The sequence below is a fragment of the Lepus europaeus genome, chromosome 10 (genome assembly GCF_033115175.1).
Source record: "Lepus europaeus isolate LE1 chromosome 10, mLepTim1.pri, whole genome shotgun sequence".
Classification (NCBI taxonomy): Eukaryota; Metazoa; Chordata; class Mammalia; order Lagomorpha; family Leporidae; genus Lepus; species Lepus europaeus.
Window position 1 is genome coordinate 19,592,565 of NC_084836.1, and position 19,233 is coordinate 19,611,797.

At 39.0% G+C, this 19,233-nt stretch overlaps 1 protein-coding gene across 1 annotated transcript in view; it reads right to left on the minus strand.

Annotated features, from left to right (window-relative positions):
* Positions 1 to 16,032: 16,032 nt before the first annotated feature.
* Positions 16,033 to 19,233, minus strand: part of ANO4 (anoctamin 4) — a 409,492-nt gene continuing 406,291 nt past the window's right edge. The window contains exons 25-26 of the mRNA XM_062201997.1: positions 19,015 to 19,120; positions 16,033 to 16,224 (exon numbers count right to left, since the gene is read on the minus strand). Coding sequence (XP_062057981.1) covers positions 16,033 to 16,224; positions 19,015 to 19,120 — 298 coding nt within the window. The remainder of the gene's footprint in view (positions 16,225 to 19,014; positions 19,121 to 19,233) is intronic.

Consider the following 19,233-nt stretch of genomic DNA (forward strand, 5'->3'; position numbering starts at 1 on the left):
TTAACTATCATTGTTTATTTAATAATTCAAAATGAATGTGTGTAGAATGTTTCTATTTTGGAAATCAAAATCAGGTTTATTAAATCACGTTTCCTCCTACCTGACTGCAAAGGGATTGTGCAATGTATTCTTAAGAAATATGCAACTTGCAATTTTGTCCACTTTCCCTTAGACAAAGTATGCCTTTGTGACATTTGGAACTATCAATGTTTTACTTTTATAAACACAGGGAATGCCAGATGGAGTTCCTAAGAAAGCAAAGTAATAGTATTAATTTAGAAGAATTTATCTTAATTTCTAAATTTTTTGGTAAAACCAAATAGGGGTAAAATTTTGGGGCTGGCATTGTGGTACAGCAGGTTAAGCCTCCAACTGCAATGCTGGTATCCCAAATGGGCACTGGTTTGAGTCTCTACTTATTATCCAGCTTCCTGATAATGTGCCTGGGAAAGCAGTGGAAGATGTCCCAATTTCTTGGGCCCATGAACCCATCCTGGCTCCTGGATTCAGCTTGGCCCAGCCCTGGCCATTGTGGCCATTTGGGGAGTGCGCCAGTTTATAGATCTCTGTCTCTTTTCCTCTCTGTAACTCTGCCTTTCAAATAAATAAAAAATAAATTGTTAAAAAATTTAATATATTGTAATAAAAAATAAATTCTTGTTTTTGGTTGTTTTAAATCATACATACTCTAATGAGGGAAAGCCACACATGTTATCTATTGATGTTTTGTTGATGACAAGTTTGTGCTCTTGAATTTATCCTTAATCTCCTCTGTTGGTGATCCATAGCACTGAACTCCTGCCTACCTCACAGAAATAACAGGAATCTAAAACATTGGGTTGAGCATTTTGGCAGAACAGCACTTATGTTAACTCACATACTGTTACCTAATATTTCAATATATTGGGATTCAAAGTTTCAGACAAAAGTCACTTGCCAGTTTTTTAAAAGATGAACTCTTAATAATTTTCAGTGTCATGATGTAGAGATAGTGTTTTCTCAAAAAAAGTGTGCTATTTTCCTAAATTAAGATATATTCAGGAATCAGCAGGATTATCCTAAGAGACAGAATATAAACTTTAAAGAAAGATCTAGATCAGTCATATTCACTGTATCAAGAAGTGAAAATTATATAAGCAGAATATAAAAAAGCATAAGTTCACATTCATTCATTTTATCTCAGCCCAGTGGTTCTCAACAGGGGCAACTTGGTCCCTTAGAGGACATTTGAATATGTCTGGGGATATTTTTGGCTGTGACAACTGGCTAGTGGCAGTGCTACTGGAACCTAGCAGGTAGAATTTATAGAAGATGCTAAACATCTTTGGGGGTGGGGCAACTCACCTCCCCCAAAACAAGAACGTTATCCAGCTCAGGACATCAATAGTATAGAGTTTGAGAAACCCTGCCTAGAGTCTGTGGTTGGTTTTGCTGAAGTCACACTGACAGGTTATGTTTCTTCAGTGAAATCTTGACTATTTGATCTGAATGTTTTCATCTACAGATGAGGATGGAAATGCCACTAGCGTATGAACTGTTATGATGCAGAATAGTGGACATATATTTTGGCAGCATTATGAAAATATTGAAGACTCTGGAATTGTGAATAATTATGTAAACAAGGCATAGGATAGTTTAGGTTCTCCACTGGGTTTCTAATATTGTCAAACATTGTGATGAAGTTAATGTTAAATATGTGAATGTAAAAATTTCAGAATTTTGTTATATTTATGAAAATTACAGAAAGTATAGTTTTTTTCTTTAATATTCAAGTGTCCATGAGCAGATACATGGGAGGGGGTGGAATTCAGATGGAAGAAATAATTCTTTGTATTGATTCTTATAGAAAATGCTGAGTTTTTAATAAAGATTATTGATAAAGATTCAATTGAATGCATAACAATTCAGTTACTGAAATTTCACTATATGCTTTTGTATTTAAGTTTTGTGCCCATTGCTTATGAAAAAGCTTGGGAGAGTTGAATATCATGGTGAAAAACTAATTTGATGGTTGTAAATATGATTTTTCAACTTGATTAAACTCTTCTCAAGTGTGTTTGCAGTTGCATACTCTTGGAAGATCAATATCAAATTGAATATAATGAATTTCATCACCCTTTATGGAAAGAAATGTCTAACCTACTTACTACATAAATGACTCTTCCCAAATGCCATAGATAAGTACTTATAAAAGTGTAAGCAAGTTAATATGAGGAATTGTCATTGAAGAATAGCTTATGTTTTAATAAGTTAAAACTGGATTTGAAAAAAGAAAGTGCAAAATTAGGCATGAAAAATACCAACTTTCCTGTCACAACTTAGATTTTAATTGAAGTAATTTTTATAAAGTTGGTCCAAACAATTGTTGATAATATCAGGACTTCAAAATTGATAGATTTTTTTTAAAAAAATTATGTATTTGAAAGGCAGAGTTACACAGAGGCAGAGTGGGTGAGCGAGTGAGCAAGCGTGAGCACTCCCATCCACTGGTTCACTCCCCAAATAGCCGCAACAGCAAGAGCGGGCCAATCTGAAGCCAGGAGCCACAAGGTTCTTCTGAGTCTCCCACATAAGTTCAGGGGCTCAAGCACTTTGGCCATTCTCTGTTGCTTTCCCAGGATCATAGCAGAGAGCTGGATCAGAAGTGGGGCAGCTGGGACTGGAACCAGTACCTATATAGGATACCAGTGTCACAGGAAGCAACTTTATCCACTACACCACAGACTGGCCCTGAAACAGATGTTCTTAATCTCAGCATATTTTTTTCTCTTGAAAAGATATCACTTTGAAATTTACACTTTATATCTCAAAATTATATTTTGTTTGTGGCATACAAAAGCAGACATCTAAGCTAAAGAAGTTAGGTATTGTAAGGGAAGGAGAGATCCTTCTACCATACCCCAGTTCTTACATGGGCTCTTAGGCAGCATCTAGGAGCCAAATTAACACAAAAGTTGCACAAGATCATGAAGTCTGAAGAGAATGATCAGAGTGAGATGCTTCTATTCTTTTCAGACAAGGAGCAATAAACTTGTGAAGAACTGAGGGGACAAATTCTAGGGGTGCCACTAATAGGAGTGGGGAGGAGTATAAAGGCTAGTGGAAGATAAGGGTTACTTCAATGAGCTTATTCAAATTCTTTACAGTCCCAGTTACCAGTCTCTGTGGTTAAGGCTACTTTCCAACCTTGGTAGGTGAGGACACCCTCTGCAAAGAGCCTATCCATCTTGCTGCATGGAAGAAAAGACAGATCAGATGACCTTTTCTGAACTTGTAGTTTCTTAAGTGATTTACCCTTGAAATAATCAATGTGTCAATTCAGCTTATTTTGAGATGGCACATCCTTAACTCATTTGGTACTAAACATGTCTGTGTTTTCCCTCAGTCACCCAATTTGAAAAGGCATAACAGAAGAAGCAGGTATCACGTTTCCACCTGGGCCAAAGGTTCCACTACCTATTCTGCCCATTGGTTATGAAAGTACTGATGCATTAAGTACAATTGTTAAACATCCATTTGTGCTTGCATTCCATATTGGAGTCCCTGGGTTTAAGTCCAAGTTCTATTTCTGATTCCAGCTTCTGATTTCATGCACTCCCTGGGAAAGCAGTACATGATGGCTCATGTACATAGGTCCTGCTACCTATGTGGGAGACCCAGATTGAGTTCTGGGATCCTAGCTTCAGTCTAGCTCAGTCCCAACTGTAGGGGGCATTTAGGGAGGTAAGCAGCAGATGGATGATTTCTCTCTCTCTCCCCTTCAAATCAATAAAAAAAAGTAAATTTTTTTAAAAAACAAAGTATGTATTGATTATTGGTTGAGCAAAATACAAATTATTCATGTAAAGAGACTTCTACATGACCTCTCAGTTTTTAAAAAAGATTTTATTTATTTATTTGAGAGGTAGAGTTATAGATAGTGAGAGGGAGAGACAGAGAGAAAAGTCTTCCTTCTGTTGGTTCACTCCCCAAATGACTGCAACAGCTGGAACTGTGCCGATCCGAAGCCAGGAGCCAGGTCATTCTTTCTGGTCTCCCACGCGGGTACAGGGGCCCAAGTACTTGGATCATCTTCTACTGCTTTCCTGGGCCATAGCAGAGAGCTGGATGGGAAGAGGAGCAGCAGGGACTAGAACTGGAGCCCATATGGGATGCTGGTGCCACAGGCACAGGGTTAACCTACTGCACCCTGGCACCGCCTCCTACCTTTAAGTTTTTTAATGTAATTCATATATACAGATTTAGGAACATGGTGATACTTCCCACCCACAATCCCATCTTGCCTCCTCCTTTCTCACTTACTTCTTCTCTTAATTTTTACAGTGATCTATTTTCAGTTTACTTTGTACTCATACGATTAATTCTACACTAAGTAGAGTAACAAATGGTAAGAAGGAAAATAAACTGGTCCTCAACAGTAGAGACAAGGGCTATAAACAATCATCAAATCTCAAAACATGAATTTCACTCCTATACATTAACATTGCATTTTTGGTACTCTATTAGTTACCATGATACACTTAAAACATATGATATTTGTTTTTTTGGGGACTGGCTTATTTCACTAAGTATAATGGTTTGCAGTTGCACCCATTTTGTTGCAAAAGACAGGATTTCATTCTTTTTATGGCTGATTAGTATTTTATACATATGTATATAATATGTAGATACATACATAAACATACATACCACAATTTATTTATCCAGTCTTCAGTTGATGGACTTCTGGGTTGCTTCCATATCTTAGCTATTGTGAATTGAGCTGCAGTAAACAAGGGGGTGCAGATAGCTCTTTCATGAACTTTCACATTGAAGGTCAGTCACTATAAATTCATCAAAGAAAATAACATTTTCAAATTGCCAACTTTGTTAATTAATACCGTTTTGTAGCCATTTATTGTTATTATTTCCTCACTTTAAAAGATCTATTTTTACCTCTTACCTTTGTTTAGGCCACTTCACCAAAGGACATTTGAAAGAAATTGATAGAATTTACTTGTGGGGTTCCATGTCCACTTTCACAGGTGTGCAAGATTCAAGATTCTCCATAATTCTGCTCTCTTCGACTTCCCAAATTCAGCCTTCATTCTTTCCTGGACCATGATCCAGTCTGCCACTGGGATCTTCCCATTCTTTTTTGGAGATTCTCCAACTTCAGTGTGCATCAGAATCACATGGAAGGGGTGATTAAAACATAGATTTCTGCCCCCCCCCCGAGTTTTTGATTTAATACCTCTGATATGGAGTCTGAGAATGTACATTTCTCATAATTTCTCTGCGGATGATGGCACTTCCTGCTTGGGAACCACACTTTGAAAAATACAGATAGAGACCAGTTGTCTTTGAAAATCTTGAATCTAATGATTCACTTCTTCACTTAGAAATCTCTATGCCTTCATTTCCTACAGAATAAAACCTGAATCCTGTAGCTTAGCGGGCTTCTCAGAGAACTGAATGTCCCTCTGTCACATGTGCCCATCACATTGAGCTTCCCACGATTTGCTAAATATACCACCCACTTTCTTCCTTTCATATTATTTTCCATGCTATTCCCCTTTGTCTAGGTTACCCTCCCTTTGTCCACTTTGCAGATCTTTGTTTGGGAAACACCTGTTTAATTGTTAGAATTCAGCTCATATACCATTTCCATCACTGTAGAAATTTTCCAAGGGTGATCTGATATTTTCAGTTCTGCCTCTATTTTGATGTGGCTTAAATCTGTAAGTATAAACAACTTTTCTCATAGATGGTGCACAGTCTCCATTCATGATGTTTCCATCCATGTGGAAGCACCACCCATTAAAGTGACTTTCCTGACCTCTCTGCCCCTTTACTGCTTACTTCCCAAGGAAACAAGGAGTGACTTCTGTGAGCAGTAAGTTTGAGAGAAGGTTTAGGCATCTATGTCTTGGTCTTTACACTTCAGGATCTGCCTACTTGAAGAATGCACACTTCACTAACCTTGCCCCTATTACCCTCTGACTTTTCTGTATTACTCTAGTCACACTGGAGTGCTGTTCCTTGAGTCCAAGAAACACACTGCCATCTCAAGGTCATTACTCTACTTAGAACAATCTCCCCAATAGTCACTTGGTCCATTCCCTCACCTTTTATAGGGTTTATTCAGATGGCACCTTTTAGATGAGATATTCTCTGAATTCTTTTTAGAAATGCAACTTTATTTTGCAATACCCCCTTCCCTGCTTTATTTCACTTAGTCTCTATTATTATTGAACACATTATACTGAACAAATTTTACTCTGTTAATTGCATGCCATCCTCTAGTAAAATAAAGACCCCAAGAAACCAGTATGTTTGCCAGTTTTATTTAGTGAATTCTCCAGCACTAAGAGCACAAGAACATAGCACTAAGTCATACTCACTATGAACCAGAATGAATGTTTTTGGCTGTGTGATAGAGTCAGTGATACCAAGAACCTACTTCAATGGGGACACCTAGAATTTTAATGCCAGCCTGTAACCAGATGTGTCTAATTGTGAGATTCACAATTAGAGAAACTTTTGTTGCCATGCAATTAGCTATATCTTCAAACCATCCATAATTTATAATACCAGTGCTATTGAAATAATGATCCCTAGTCTCTACTATCACAGAGTTATTCTAGTAAAGATAAGAAAAATAAAGTGTGGTATGAACTACAACTGGAACATTGCTGCACAGGTGCTAAGTGGTGACTGCAATATGGAGCAACAGGAATGTAGAAGGGGTCCAACCCAGTCATAGGACACTTTGCTGAATAAGTGAGGTAGAAGCTGAGATGTGAAGATTAATAGTCATTAGCTAAGCAATATGGAGAGAAGGATTGGTTTAGGAAAAGGTAACTACAAATTTGAAAGCCCAGAGGACAAAAGGATCACAGTGTCTGAGCAAAATATATATAAAAGGTAAAATCCTGGGGCAAGTGTTTGGCCTAGTGGTTAAGACACTGGTTAAAATGCCCACATTTCATATTGGAGTGCCTGGGTTCAAACCATGGCTCTTGATTGAAGCTTCATGCTAACACAGAACCTGAGAGGCAGCAAGAGATGGCTGAAGTGGTTGGGTCCCTGTCACCCACGTTAGAGGCTTGGATTGAGTTCCTAGTTTTGGGCTTCAGTCCTAGCCCAAACTATTGGCAACTACTGGCAACTATTGTTGATATTTGGGAAATGAACCAGTAGATGGGAGGGATGAGAGATACTATTCATTTTTATTGTCTTTTTATAGCAAGTAGTCAGTCCTATTGCTAAAAACTGATTTCAAGTTCTTAATGCTTTTCATGATCTCTTTTCCTAAAGCTTGATGTCTGTATTCACTACTATAAGTATCTAGAACTGAGTCTGGCCCATTGAATACTTATTGAATAAATGAGCCAATTTAATTTCCATATCCTAAGAGTTTTATCTACATTTTTTAAAAAGTGCATGTTGCAAGTTTTTATACCTAGGAAGGAGATTCCTATATGGACTGTAACAAGTGCTTAGTGTTTATTAGGGAGTGCCTTGGGGCTCAACATCTATGGAAAGACAGGGACACATGCAGATTTGAGCAAAAGTGGAAGATACGTTCCAATGTCGCCTCAAGGATAGTCACTTCCCAGAGAACTCTGAAGTGACAGGAGCTCTTCACCGTTGTTCCACGTTGGACCAAGATAACCAGGCTTTTATATTCCTCCATTGATTAGTCATTGATGTGAGATGCCCAGGAAAGGACCAGGTGACTGAAGCAATGAGGCATTCTTGCCTGGATTGTCAACTATAGACTTTCTGCGCACAGCCCTCCAACAGCTGGGGAAAGAGGTCCTTCAGTGAAGAGGGATCTTGGTGTCTACTCTGTGAGTTAGCTGCATCTTAGAGAAGTGAAATTACTTGTCTAAAGTCATGTATCTTGGATCTGAGCTTAACTTGTTTGACTCCTGAGCCCATAATCTTAATGTATTTGCTGCATTGTATGTGTAAGTTCATGTAAGCTTACTCCTAAACTGATGAAGGTGGGGTTTGGAGTTGGGAAATGTGCTCAGCCTTTTGGGCTAACACAGAATGCAGGTCAAGGTAAAGGACTTTTGAAAAGTACTGACCTGATCCATCTAGAAATGCCCAATGCTCTGCTTAGTTAGAAAGTCTATTGAAAGTGCTTTCAGGTCAGTGCTGTGGCCCAACAGGCTAATCCTCCGCCTAGCGGCACCGGCACACTGGGTTCTAGTCCCGGTTGGGGCACCGGATTCTGTCCCGGTTGCCCCTCTCCCAGTCCAGCTCTCTGCTATGGCCTGGGAAGGCAGTGGAGGATGGCCCAAGTGCTTGGGCCCTGCACCCCATGGGAGACCAGGAGAAGCACCTGCCTCCTGCCTTCGGATTAGCGCAGTGCGCCAGCTGCAGTGCACTGGCCGCGGTGGCCATTGGAGGGTGAACCAATGGCAAAGGAAGACCTTTCTCTCTGTCTCTCTCTCTCACTGTCCACTCTGCCTGTCAAAAACAAACAAACAAAAAACAAAAAACAAAAAAAAAAAAAGAAAAAAAAGAAAGTGCTTTCAGTTGAGTGATAGGGTCAAATTTTAATTGCTACTATATTAAGATCACAGTTTGAAACTGCTTCTCACTCCCCTTTCTACAAGGGTATACTAGTATACATTCAGATAAAGCTAAATTCAGATTTAATTGTAGCATATATTAAAGCAATCTAAATTATGAGCATAAAATACCAATCAGAATAATGCCTTACAAAGGGTGTTCCCCATTCAACACAAACCACCTGGGTGCTTGCTAGAAATAGAACTTCTCCATACTACTGCCGATCTAGTAAATCAGAAACGGTGGCAGTGGTCAGTCAGGCCCAGGTGGCTTGGATGTATTCTAGAGTCTGAGAACTACTGGATTAGATGATAATTAGTAGAAAAACAAAGGGGTTTAGAATTAGCAAATCTCTATATAAAATTGGTTCTTTTAAAACTGGCTTGTAGAGATACTACTCAGATAAGAAACAGCATCTTGTCAGAACCTTAGATGCCTCTGTGAGGCAAACATTTTCTAGTTTCATTTGATAGTTAATATCTAGAAATGTACCCTTAAGTGTAACCGTTTGAAGTTTGTGTAAAAAAGTGATAAATATTTAAAATTAGCTTAAGTATTTCCTCTACTTTGTTTCTACTATTTGGTTTGCCCATGTTGGATCTTCTAAATTATTGCAATTTTCAAATTAGTGAGATCCGAATTAATGAAGTTAAAGATGCCCTCCTTTGGGGCTGATGTTGTGAAGTAGCAGGATAACCTACCACCTGAATCCCATATAACCACTGGTTTAGGTCTTGGCTGCTCTGCTTCTGATCCAGCTCCCTGCTAATACACCTGGGAGAGCAGCAGCACATGGCCCAAGTACTTGGGTCTCTGCCATGTGTGGTGACCTAGGTAGAGTTCTGGGATCCTGGCTTTGGCCTGGCCCAGCCCTGACCATTGTGGCCATTTGGAGTGAACCAATGGATGGAATCTCTCTCTCTCTCTTCCAAATAAATAAAATGAACCTTAAAAAGAAAAGAGAAAAAGATGCCCTCCTTCGGGGCTAAGCTCTGTGCAAGCTGAATGTGACTGTATCTCACTAACAGCTTTAGTACTTACTCTTTTCTACCAGGGGATGAATGGGACCTAATTTGAGTGCTGCACATCTCTAAAACCATTCATATGTAACAGAAACTTTGCTAAGCAAGCCTTACTTGATTTTGTGTTGAAAATATTATAAAGTTGGTGTCTAAATCCTGACTGCCAATGGACAATCTTGAGAAGCTACCTACTGGCCCTGCTGGGAAAACACTAACTGGTACTTTTCTGCACAGCTTTAATTTAACATTATTACAATAGAGGATTATACAAGTATGACACACTTGGTTCTTTCATGGTGAAATATTCACAGGGAAGTGAGTTTAAATTGATTACATGCTAGAAGCAAAAGTGTGTGTACCATTTACATTCATTTATTTTGAGAAGCACCAAAAACTTTGACTATAGATCCCACTCCGGTTAGACACTGAAGAAGGTCAAAGTAGTTTCTTGACCTCTGTCATTTACAGGCTATCTGGGGGATATCACACAGGTATGCATGCATTAGGAGAGAAACACTGAGTAGGGGAAAGAAACTGAGCAGATGGAAAAGATTGTGCAATTGGAGACTTTGGGGCTTGGGGAAGCCTAGTGGTTTAGAACCCTTTGTGGGACATGCTAAAAAAGTTCGACTTTGACAGTGCTGACACTGAGTCAACAAAGGATGAGTAAATGTTTGTTTCCTTTAAGAAATCTAGAATGGCGTGCATTAAGAAAATCAGTTAACATAAAATTAACAGTTCAAAGATTAATCCCCCTTGCTAACTTTATATCTGGAATCACTACTTGTCCAGAGGGATCCAGAGAGCCAAAGTTTTAATGATGATTACAGTCTTGAAGTAGGATATTTCTAACACTCTAGTTTTAGGAAGACCCATGAGTTTAGAAGTATCAGCAACTCCTCAAATTATGGCACACTTATTATGCTTTATATTCAAAACATTACACCATCAGGATTGGGGAAAATGGTAATCAGGAACATGTTAATATATTGTTGGTCACATTGTATTTGTTTGCACTCATTCAATAAACATTTGATTTTTGACAAAGTCCCTCAGAAATTTCTCTCTATAAACTTTTTGCCTGTCTCCTCACGCCACACCTAAAGACATCTCAGAAGATTCACCACATGCTCCTTGTACATTTTGAACAGGGAAGGTAATGAGCACATTTTTAGTGATGGTAGAAAGAAATGAATGAAGGAAGGGGGAGAGGGAAGGGTAAAGGATGGAAAGAAATGATATGCTAGACACATTTCAAAAATTGTGACTGCAGATTGTGACTGTTTCAAAGCCAAGCATTATCTGGACCATGGTCTGTAGTACAGACCTTTAGGCATAGCAACCGCAAGTCACAATGCTGAGTCAACAGAACAAGTTGTTATCTTGGAGCATCTCTTTGTATTTCATCTCCTGAAATTTCCCCTAACAATTCTTTTTTCTTGGGCTGATGAGAAATATTTCACAGACTTCTTACTTAATGATTGAAAATTTTATCAATAGTATATTATCTTTCAGTGGCCATAAAGCACATCTTAGTTTAGACCAATCTAGGGTTAATATTTTAGTGTTAAAAAATACTAATGTATTAGGTCAGATGAATACTAGTAAAAAGAAAGAAATGGTTGACATTCTAGCCTGTTCAAAGCCGCTCTGACAGACTTTCTCATCCCATAGGGGACAGAGTCCTTGGGAATCAGCTCAGGTGGACTTACAGCCAAGGAGAGGCCATGTTTGATGAACATGTTAAAAAGAGCACTCTTACTTCCCCCAGCTGGCATAGTTAAGGTGATCACACACATGTACAGGTTACTGGAAGGTGATGGATGTGTGTAAATTGATTTGAATGTAGTAATGACTTCACTATGTATAGGTACATCAAAACATCGCGTTGCAATATTTATATACAACAAAATACATTTCAGAAAAAGTTTAAAAAGACAGTTTCTTACTCTCTGAAGAGTAATTAAACATTCTACCCTCCTCCCCAGGTAGAGTCACCAAAAACATCTACTGTATATTTCATATGCCTTCAACTACCTATGTCACTGGCATTTTCCAAGATCATCTTAGTGATTTCTTTTTTTAAGAGTATCTTTTTATGAGAGAGAGAGAGAGAGAGAGAGAGAAAGAGAGAGAGTTAGAGTTGATTTTCTATATACTGGTTCACTCTTCAAATTCCCACACAGAATTTAATCTGGTTCTCTAATATGAGTGGTAAGGACACAACTACTTGTGTCATTAACTGCTGCTACCTCCCAGTGTGCATATAAGCAGGGAGTTGGAATTGGAGGTAAAGTTGGGACTTGATCTCAGGCACTCTGATACAGAATTCAGGTGTCGTAAATACTGTGTAAAATTCCCATTCCCCATAGCAACTTCTGATCAACCCGCTTTACATACCAACAAGGCGGCATAGAAGCAGGATTGCAAAGGTGGGGGAGGAAGAAAAACGTTGCATTCTGCAGGAACATTTAGGAGTGCTGTGGGAGTGACACTTTGTCTTTCCCAAAACTGATTAAAGAAAGAGAGGGGAGGGAGGGAAGTGCGGTTGTCTTTTTAGAACTGCACCTATGGAATGCATGAAATATATTATTTTTATCTTAATAGTAATAGAAAAATATTCCATTCTGCTACAATTTCCCTTATTCTATCAGAAAAAAATACCAGAATTTCAGAAGAGCCAGCTGAAAATATTCCATATGCATAAATTTATTTTAAATTTTATTGCATCACATTGTACAAGCATTAAACATGGCTTCATGTTGATGACTATTTAAATGTGAAAATTCATCATTCATGTCAGTACTTTTTGGCTATTTACACATAAGGAATTTCTATGTACTTTATATATCTCTGTCTTTGTATGTACATATGTAGGAATACATGACTATACATATGTACACACAGAAATACATCTATGGCCATACACATAGCTATAGATATGTCATATATAATAATCTCCTCAGAAATATCTGAAATTAAAAAAAAAAAGAAAGAAAAAGTTGTAAACAGGGTCTTGTCTGTGTCTTTTGGTGACATGGAATTAGGACCATATGATGACATTCTAGGAATGTGTGTCCAGGTGTCTGAATACCCTTTTTAGCCCAGTGTCTGTAAAATTCACACAGGATAGAATGCAAAAAAGGTAGCAAACAGGCTGAAAAACAGGCCCAGTATACAAGTTCCCCTTGGTTTTAAAAACTTGAGAATGTAACTGCCCATAACGTGCATGCTTGCTTGGTCAAGAATGGTCTATGGATAGATAGCAATTGTGTGCTGGACTCCAACATCAGTCTCTCAGTCCTCTACGGGGTGCCGACCCTCCTACTGCTGCCAGTGTCTGCAACATGCACTGTGGTTGCATTTTTAGTCACTTGAATGTGCTTTTGCACAGCCAGGAGAAGTAAACAAAATTCAGGTCCTTGGCCTGGAAATGACTACACCTGGAAAGAGAAAAGAAGTTGTCAAAATCCTATGCGCCCAGGGTGGTTTAACAACATAGTTTGTAAGGATGTAGATTTACCATACAACAAAAACATCCATAGAATTTGTAATCCCAGACTGAGTTGGTCCTGTGTAAACATTATTACGTCTGCATTACAAACTGAATCAGAAGGCTTTCTGAAGCAAGGGGATACCCTGCCGCTGCTGGGAGAACAGAGGCAGACACTGTGCTTTTAGCAAAAACAGAGATGGCAACTCTGGGAAGGCAGAAAGCGGCACGCAGTGGTGAGGCCAGCAATGCAGCCAGGGCAGCCCAGACCATCCCTGAGTGTGGACAAAGGCACTCTGCTGCACCCTGGCTCCTGGCTGCTGGAGCTCTCAGGAGCAATTTCTCTTCTTCAATATCTGCCTCTGAATCCACCTACAGTCATCTGGATACTATCCTTTGCCAGAGGAGAGGAAAGCAGAATGGGCAGGGGTCAGGGACTTGTTGCAAATCACAGAAGGTTGGAGAGGCTCTTAAAATTGTTTAGCCCAACTTCGTTACCTTTGCAAATGTGGAAACTGAATCCACGTGAATCCCTGCCCCAGATCATAGAGACAGAAAATAGAAAAGCAAAGTCTAGAATCTGGTAGAATACAGTATATTTAACAATCACACAAATCTGTATGGTATTTACAGCACGGTATCACATAGTAAATGTTTCACATACATTGCCTTGGAATTGAATGTTAATTCTGCTAAATAGGCAGGCCCAGAAAAGTTAAAATAATGTCCCCAAAGTCCACAATTGAATAGCATATTTAGGAAATGATAAACTTACTAAGAAGCAAAACATTTCTGGCCTTAGTGAAGCCAAGGCCATCTTTGGGATTGAGAACAGGGGCCAGGGTTCAACATCTGTATACAGCTGAGTATAGGAAATGTTTAGACCAGAAGTCTGTTGGATTTTGGATTTGCTTGGATTCTGGAATATTTGTATATGTATAATGAGATATCCTGGGATGTTACCCAAGTCTAAACAAGAAATTCTTTTTTTAAAAAATTATTTTATTTTTTCTTTTATTTTTTATCAATTTTTTATTTTAAGGAATACAACTTCACGCATTTAATATACACAAATTTGAGAACATGGTGATCCTTCCCTTGCCACCTTTCTTCCTCTTCCCTCTTCCTTTCCATTCTTATCTTTTTACACAGATCAATTTTCAGCACTCATAAGATTAACCCTACCCTATGTAGAGAGTTCACCGAATAGCATGAAGAGAAAAGAAAAAGAGAACAAAAACAAAGGCAGTGCTAGAGAGAGAGAGAGAGAGAGAGAGAGAGAGAGAGAGAGAGAGAGAGATCTTCCATCTGTTGGTTCATGTTCTAAATGGCTGCAACGGCTGGGGCTAGGCTGGGCTGAAGGTGGGATTCAGGAGATTCTTCTAGGTCTCCCACATGGGAGGCAGGGTCTCAAACAGGTGGACTATCTTCTGCTTTCCCAGGCACATTATCAAGGAGCTGTATCAGAAGTGGAGCAGCTGGGACTTGAACTGGTGCCCATATGGGATGCTGGCAATGCAGGTGGCAGCTTAACCCACTGCACTACAATGATAGCCCCTAAACAAGAAATTCTTTACACTTCATGTATGCTTACAAACATAAGCTGAAAGAAATTTTATATAATATTCTTAGTGGGCTTTCATTTTGACGAAGCCCATCACATGAGGTCAAGTGTGGAAATTTCCAATTCTGCCATCAGGTTGATGCTCAAAAGTTTCATGTTCTGGAGCATTTCAGGTTTTAGAGTTTTGGATTGCAGATGTTCAACCTGTAGTGGGCTCGGGGTCTAGGTTATTTCCTCCAAGCCCACATTCATACCCAATTCATAATAACCTTCAGGACTACTAACACAGGTCTGGGTTGATAGAACTTTGCTAACTTAACAATAAATATCCTTGATAATATCTGCTACATCTTAACCTATAGAAAAAGTGAATACCATACTTATTTTTCCTGTGCATTTCATTTTTCTTTTGGAAACCAAATTTTGTAAAATGTTTTCAAATAAGTATAGAAGACAGATGAAAGGACAAAGAAGGCAAAGGGAATTTTGTAATAGTATTAGACTTACAGAGTATCAGAGAACTCATCTAAACATTGTATCACTGAGGCAACTAAATCCCAGAGAAGTTAAGGGAACTGGCTAGGGTTACACAGCAGGTAATTGACTTGCTAGAGAGAAGGCTTCAGAACAACCTTCTGTAGGGACACGTAGGAAAGTTATGGAGCTTTCTTACAATGTATTCAACCTTAATCCATCCAGCCCTTCTCAACTGAATGTGCATCTGATAGGTGTCATGTGCCCAACACTGTGCTAACCAGTTAGAAGTATAAATTATAATTCATAGAGAAGTCCCTAAAGATGCTTACTACTGTGTTGGGCAAGTCTGAAACTTATTTGAAATTTGTTAAAAATACAAATCTGCACATTTCAATACATGTGGCACTGGTGGCAATAACCAGAGAGGTTTATACAGAATAAGTCTCAATGGGCTAATGAGCCTGGGGAAACCTTCCTAGAGGGTATGATGCGACATGGATGAGCTGGACAGGGAACAATGCATGGGCGAGGGAGGGAAGGCCATGTTGGGTGAGACGAAAGGCTGACTTCAACCAGAACAAAAAGGTGTGTTGCCTTGTGGGAGACTAGTGACAACGGCCTAGCTGGCGTGGAAGGGAAAGGAAGGTCTACTTTAGGGAGCACTTGGGCAGACTATGAGGACTTTGCTTGTCCGGTCAGAGGAGACAGAGTTGCAGGAAGTGCATAGGAGGGGAAAGCCAAGTTGAAGTGCAATTAATTATTAAAGCAAGAAACAAGCTGCTTTTGGAAGCTCCTAAGGAGTCTATTGTTATCCCTATACTGGCAGGCTTTGTTTCAGAGAGTTTAAAGTGTCCCTCCTCCCCATTCAGAGTGGTTTCAAGTCCTCAGCACACCTCTCACCTTCCCGGTCATGGCCACTCGTTGTGCTGTGCCTTTCCATTCTTCTTCCTCTCCTTTCGTTCCTTTTGGAGACGCTCCAGTTCTGCTTCGTACATCATCTCCTGAATCAAGTACTTCTCTCTTCTCATTCGGTCCCGGAGATCTTTTGGGAGGTCTGGGATCAGATATGAAATGAGGTGCTTTATACAAAACACGAGGTGCTAAAAACACAACAGAGAAGAACACAATACAGTCAGGCACGCTGTCCGTCCTTTGTCTGAATGAGTTTTGGAAGTTGGTTCAAGAAGGACCTGGAGCCTCTGGGCATCCGGAAAGTAGGATCAGATCAGGAAAGGCGTGGATAATGACCGTAGGCTAGGGATTAGAAGAGGACTGAACTTGGTCTGATGGCACCACCTAGAGAATAAGAGGAGGAATCAGGAAAGCAGGGGAGGAAGGAATAGTCAGAGAACTAACTCAAAGGAGTCAGAAGAATGTAGACCATGAAATCAGAAAACCCAGGGATAAATCCCAGCTCAGGAGCTTTTGCATCTTAAGAGATCTTTGTTAACCAGAGCGTGAGTCACTTTTCTTCTCTGACCCTCAATTTCCTCAACTTTATAATGGGCATTTTTTTGAAAATTATAAAAAACATTAGAACATGATTTGTAGATTGCCAAATGCTTTACTGGAATCAAATGCTTGACCCTAGGAATTATCAATGGGACTAGGGAAATAAGAATTTTAGGATAAATTTTTTTTTAGGAAATTGTCACAGATTACCTGACATAGGAATAACTGGAATTCTGGAATTACTGTCACTTTGTTCATCCATACTCTGATGACCAATCAAGCACCAAATGACAACTGAAAGGCCTTTATAATTCTTTTTTTTTTTGACAGGCAGAGTTAGACAGTGAGAGAGAGAGAGAGAGAAAGAAAGGTCTTCCTTCCATTGGTTCACCCCCCAAATGGCCGCTACGGCTGGCGCTCTGCGCCGATCCGAAGCCAGGAGCCAGGTGCTTCCTCCTGGTCTCCCATGCGGGTGCAGGGCCCAAGGACTTGGGCCATCCTCCACTGCCTTCCCGGGCCACAGCAGAGAGCTGGACTGGCAGAGGAACACCCGGGACAGAATCCGGCACCCTGATTGGGACTAGAATCCGGGGTGCTGGCGCCGCAGGTGGAGGATTAGCCTATTAATCTGTGGCACCGGCCAGGCCTTTATAATTCTAAAGTATAAAAGACAAAGTCTTCCATAGCCTTGGCAACTCATGACTAGAGCCTAGGGAGGTTACTGACGCCATAAACAAGAGTGTCAAATTGTTAAGTCAGCAACAGGAGTCACTGTGTACTTACATCTCATGTGGGATCTGTCCTTAATGTGTTGTCTAATGTGAAGTGATGCTGTAACTAGTACTGAAACAGTATTTTTACATTTTGTGTTTCTGTGTGGATGCAAACTGATGAAATCTTTACTAAGTATATACAGAATCGATCTTCTGTATATAAAGATAATTGGAAATGAAAAAAAAACCTGGTGTTAAATTGAAAATGGCATAGAAAATTAATTTTTAAAAAATATCATGTAGGATCTCTGTCTTTAATGTGCTGTACACTGTTATTTAATGCTATAACTAGTACTCCAACAGTATTTTTTCACTTTGTGTTGCTATGTGGGGGCAAACTGTTGAAATCTTTACTTAATATATACTAAACTGATCTTCTGTATATAAAGAGAATTGAAAATGAATCTTGATGTGAATGGAAGGGGAGAGGGAGCAGGAAAGGGGAGGGTTGCAGGTGGGAGGGAAGTTATGGGAGGGGGAAGCCATTGTAACCCATAAGCTGTGCTTTGGAAATTTATATTCATTAAATAAAAGTTTTTAAAAAAAAGACAAAGTCATGTTCAAATGTTATCTCTAGACAATCCTGTTATTTAAAACTTGATAAATTTGGTGACACACAGATGTCACAGGATTCTGTCAATTAAGAGGCTTCTCTGTATACTTTTAGTTTTTAAATAATAGCTCATAATAGTATATTGCAAGGAAATGCAAAGTGCTACTTGAAAATCCAACTCCTTTTTTATTTTGCCTGAAAAAGTTTAAGACACTGTGGGTTACAAAATTTCTTCTTTAAAGAAGTACTGAGCCATTGATAAACTAATTTGCAGGGAAGGATAATTTAATATTGTCTTCTCCTGGCTCCTTGGAGTGAAGAAAAACCAGCAATAGGATAGTTTCAAAGAGAGACAGGAAATGTCTGGTCCAAGCCAAAAGGCAACCTTGATTTCACATTAACATTGGTCTGTCTAATATATGTGATGCAAGATGAAATTTCCATTTAAGACTAGAATCATAAAAATGCAAAATATTTTGTAGCAGTTTCCTTAAAAATAAAAAAAAATAGATAAAATTGTTAGTGATATATAATGGATGCGCTTGTTAGGTAGATTTTTGCTTTATATATCTATGTTTTTCTTAGACAATGGATATCTTAATGAACTTAAGATGATGAACTTTCCATTTATGTGTTTAATATAAGTAATGCCATTGATGATACATAACTAGAGGTACACTTGTATGCCCAGGTCAATGTTTTCCAAAATGGCATCCTTAAACATTCACATCAGAATCACCTTGGAGAGTTTGTGTGAAGACTTTGTGTGAAATCACAGGATGATGTCTTATAATCTCTGGGAATATGGATGGGAAAACTGCATTTCCCAAAGCTTAAGAACCATGACCCTGGAATATTAAAGTTAAGATCAATGAGTCTTAACATGTCTGTCAACAATCAATAATACACTTTCAAATATTTCTTGGGAAATTAATACACTTCAATTAAAGAAAAGAAAACAAATTTTTAAAAGCAAGAGGTAACATAAATGACTATCCTACTTCTGGAAGTAGATAATCACATTCAAAGTTGTTTTTACTTAATATTTATTCATTACTACTAGTGACTTCATTATGGCAAAGGGAAAAAGGAATTGGCCGAGGAAAACATACCTCAAATACAATGATAAAAGCCAGTCGAGCTGCTAGCACGTGCCAGAATTGCAGTGTGTAGCCATAGGGCACCAGTGAATGAGGAGGGTCCCGGTAGTCCCGGTATCTATAAAGACACAAGAGAATGTTGTACTTTCTCTGATTCACAAATCTCTTACATTTTCAGCATATAGTTTTTCACTCCTGGAATAAAAGTTTTAAATAATTCTCTATACTAGA